Raw genomic sequence first — 4689 nt, forward strand, 5'->3', positions numbered from 1 at the left:
AAAAAAAAAAAAGAAAAAAGAAAAAAATTTTTGTTAAATGGAGGGGAGGGGAAAGGAAAAAAAGTTTTGTTAAGTGAAATGTGGGTAATGCATTAATATATCTGTACAAGTTCTTTATGTATTTGATAATAAGCTTTCTTTTATATATATCATAACATTTTTTCTTGATTATATAATCTTTTTCTTGGATTCATTTTGATATATAGGCATTTTTAATCGGTATATTTGAATCTATCTGTTAACCCAGAGATCTCACTAAAATATTGTCCAACCTCTGAGTTTTCTTTTAATTTATAAAGAAAGTGCTTACAACTTTGAATCACATAGGATTTATTATGCTGTTTTGTGAGGGGTATGAGTTTGAAGTCAATTTTTCTTATTATCTAATTATCTCTAAAAGAGTTACAACATGTATTAAATTGTTGCATTGGTACTATTTGTCAAATATACTACCTTTAAGTAATGACTCTATATGGAATTATATTCTGTACTATTTAGTTAATTACATCTTAATTAAGATGATGCTGCCAAGTTATAGCCTAATGTTTGAATTATTTAATAGAAAAATGATAATAAATATTTAATTCAATCCAGAAAATATTAAAATAAAAGAAAGCAATTGAAGGAATTATTATACAATAAAAACAACAATGAATTAGAAATTAACAACCTAAGCTCTGGATATTTGAAAAGATAAACGTGATTTTAAGAATGAAAAACGGGGTTCCTAGGTCTCTGAGACCTGAAGATTGACAGTGCCTTCATACCCTAGAGTCTATGCCTCTGCAACTGTCATCACACCACAAAATGAATATATTGAATTACACCATAAACGCTATGGATATCATTTGGATTACCATGAGAAAAAAAGAAAAAAAGAAAATTGAGAGTCTCATGAATGGTCAAAGAAGGCAAAGAAGAGAATTGGTCTGAAGGCTAAGCTCTACCATAAACAGCGCCATGCTGAGAAAATATAAATGAAAAAGACTATCAAGAAGCATGAAAAGAAAAACACCAAACAAAAGAATGATGAAAAGACTCCACAGGGAGTACCTGCCTATCTGTTGGACAGAAAGGGACAGTCCTGAGCCAAAGTACTCTCCAATATGATTAAACAAAAACGAGAAGAGAAAGTGCCCAAAGTTTGTGCCCAGAGAGAAACAGAAGTATTAAAACTTATTCAAACAGGAAAGAGAAAGAAGAAGGCATGGAAGAGGATGGTTACTAAAGTCTGCTCTGTTGGATATGGCTTTAAGAAAAAAATATAAAAGATTGATTAGGCCAATGGGCTTGCATTTCAAGAAGGCCCATGTAACACATCCTGAACTGAAAGCCACCTTTTGCCTGCCAATACTTAGTGTAAAGAAGAATCTCTCATCCTCATCATATACAACTTTGGGTGTTATTACCAAAGGAACTGTCATTGAGGTCAATGTGAGTGAGCTGGGCCTTGTAACATAAGGGGGCAAGGTTATTTGGGGGAAATATGCCCAGGTTACCAACAATCCTGAAAATGATGGATACATAAATGCAGTCTTACTGGTTTGATAACCATTTCACACAAGTAACTTCTTGTTGAAGATTACACACCAATTGAGAAAACCAGCATTACTGTGATATTTCTGAATGCTACCAAACAGCCTTACATGTCTGCAGTCATTAAAAGAACTATTTATTAAATTGTACAAAATATTAAAAAAAAATGGAGGGGGTAGAGGGATCATGGTATGTGACATACCTTTTGGGGGCAGGACACAACTATAGAGGGACTTTACCTAACAAATGCAATCAGTGTAACCTGGTTCTTTGTGCACTCAATGAATCCCCAACAATTAAAAAATAAAAGGAATGAAAAATTGTATTTAAGTAAAGATAAGAGGTTTGGTGCCTGTAGCTCAGTGATTAGGGCACTGGCCAAATACATCAAGGCAGGTGAGTTTGAACCCAGCCCAGGCCTGCTAAATAACAATGACAACTGTAACAGAAAAATAGCCGGGCGTTGTGGTGGGTGCCTGTATTCCCAACTATTCAGGAGACTGAGGCAAGAGAATCGCTTAAGCCCAAGATTTTGAGGTTGCTGTGAGCTGTGATGGTACAGCACTCTACCAAGGGTGACATAGTGAGACTCTGTCTTGAAATAAATAATTTGACAAATTTCTACAAAGACTTACTAGAAAAAGATAAATTATGAAGGCTGACTTACTAAATGAATAGCCTTGCAATAATTAGAAAAGTTTATTTACAAACTGGCCTCAAGAAAAAAAAGTGGAGTTTTTTAAAAAAAAATGGTGCTGGTCTCCGTCAGTTTTATTGGTAAGCTCTTTTAAACTTCCAAAGAGCAGATAAATTTTATTCTATTCTAGAACATAACAAACCATATAAGGTGTCACAGTTTATCTTATGATGCTAGAATAACTCTGATTAAAAACAAAGCAAAACCCATAAAAACTGAAAATAGGATTCAGAAGAGAATTGCCAACCAATGTTACTATCAATATAGCTATAAAAATCCTTAATGAAATGTTGGTAAATAAAACCCAAAACTATATTTAAAGAATACTTATACCACGACAGGTAAGGTTTATTTTAGGAATGGAAGGTATTTTCATAATAGAAAATACAAAAAGACTTAAGAAGACTCTTACCAAAGCATCGATAGTGTTTATGTCTAAATGATGGGTTTATGAGTGTTTTTTAATTTTTTCAATGTGTTTATATGTATTAATAATTTCCAAATTCCCTACAGTGAATGTGAATATGCATTTTTAAAGTTTTATTTTATGAGGTGGGGTCTCACTCTGTTGCCCAGGCTGGAATGCAGTGGCATGATCATATCTCACTGTAGCCTCAAATCCCTGGACTCAAGGTATCCTCCTGTCTCAGCCTCTCAACTACAGGTATATTCCACCATGCCTGGCTAATTTTTAAAAATTTTTTTAGATGTGAGGTCTTGTTATATTGACCAGGCTGCTCATGAACTCCTAGCTTCAAGCTGTGTTCCCTGTCTCAGTCTCCCAAGTTGTTGGGATTAGAGGCATAAGCCACTGATGCACCTGTGGCTGCTTGTGTATTTAGAACAAATAAACAAAAATAGTACTGAGGTCATTTGACAATTCTTTTTTTTTTTTTTTTTTTTGAGACAGAGCCTCAATCTATCCACCTGGGTAGAGTGCCGTGGCATCACAGCTCACAGCAACCTCCAACTCCTGGGCTCAAGCGAGTCTCCTGCCTCAGCCTCCCAAGTAGCTGGGACCACAGGCGTCCGCCACAAAGCCCGGCTATTTTTTTAGTTGCCGCTATCATTGTTGTTTGGCGGGCCAGGCTGGATTCGAACCTGCCACCTTAGGTGTATGTGGCTGGCGCCTTAGCCACTTGAACCACAGGTGCTGAGCCCATTTGACAATTCTTATCTGAACATGTACTTTAAAACCTAGTGGTTTAATTACCCTCACTGTTAATTTCCTACTTTCTGCTATTCTTTATAATTCTTTACTTATTTTTTCATAAATTACACTGTCTTTGAATCAAGCTCTATATAATATTTGCTAGAATTTTAATTAGTAATATTTTAAATATGTAAAATAGTATGAATTTTTATCGTGATCAATACATAGGTCACTATGAACATTGTGAGACAGACTGTGTTACAGTCCATTATTTCACTTTAAGAAACACAGTTGATAACATCCTTTCTGATTCACCTGTGCAAGTTTCATCTTGTTTGACTAATCAGTGTTGCTGGGAGGGCTTCATTTGTTTTAAATTTCATGATTTTTGTATACCTCAAAACTTTTGTAGTGACCCCATATTCATTGTCAGGTTATTCTTTCATTTCTTTCTTGAGAAATGTATTGGTTTTGTTTATACTATATCTTCTAAGTCCTAAGTTTATTATTTTTGGATTATTTAATGATTTCTGTTGCTTTTATTAAAAGTGGATCTCTTTTAATACTACAATCCCTAACATCTTATGATTGATTTTTAATTTTATCAAGAATGTGAGGGTGGCGCCTGTGGCTCAGAGGGGTATGCCAGAGGCGGTCGGTTCAAACCCAGCCCTGGCCAAAAACTGCAAAAAAATGTGACTTTTTTTTTATGGACTTTTATTAGATAACCTGTAATTTAAACAATTTTATGGTGTAAATGTAACAAAATACTTAAACTGTTTATCTTAGTTGCTAAACATGTTTTTTACCCATAAATTAATGAGACTATATATGATATTTTTCTTAGAGTAATGGTAGTAACAGGAGTGAAGATGTCATTTGTGATCCTGAAGATGAATGGGAACCTGACATTACAAGTGCACCGGTTTCTTCATTTTCTAGAAGGAGGTAAAGGTGTTTTTATTACTGTTTTTCTTGTTTTAGAGAGAGAAATATATACTATAATTTGCTTATTTTACAAAAATTATCTATTGTCATAATGGATATGTCTATGAAGGAACCCAGAAATATAAAAAGAATAGTATGTAAGTGATTAAATTACAGAATTTAGAACATTAAATTGTTTGTCAGAAGAGGAACCAAAATGTTTAGTATTTCATCCTTAAGTGCAATTTAGAGGAACATAAATCTGATTTCCTATTTTAAAAAGAACAGTATTTTTTTACTTTTAAATTACCTTTTCTCAAGAACTTGGCACATTCTATGATATTTTATTATAAGTTATGGAATTTTTTTTTTTTTT

At 33.7% G+C, this 4689-nt stretch overlaps 1 protein-coding gene and 1 pseudogene across 1 annotated transcript in view; both read left to right on the forward strand.

Annotated features, from left to right (window-relative positions):
* Positions 1–4689, forward strand: part of KIF14 (kinesin family member 14) — a 67134-nt gene that overhangs the window by 42060 nt on the left and 20385 nt on the right. Inside the window, exon 17 of the mRNA XM_012806613.2 lies at positions 4234–4334. Within this exon, the coding sequence (XP_012662067.1) occupies positions 4234–4334 (101 nt within the window). The remainder of the gene's footprint in view (positions 1–4233; positions 4335–4689) is intronic.
* LOC105887216 lies at positions 519–1543 on the forward strand (annotated as a pseudogene).

The sequence above is a fragment of the Otolemur garnettii genome, unplaced genomic scaffold (genome assembly GCF_000181295.1).
Source record: "Otolemur garnettii isolate 467f Iridium unplaced genomic scaffold, OtoGar3 scaffold00055, whole genome shotgun sequence".
Lineage (NCBI taxonomy): Eukaryota > Metazoa > Chordata > Mammalia > Primates > Galagidae > Otolemur > Otolemur garnettii.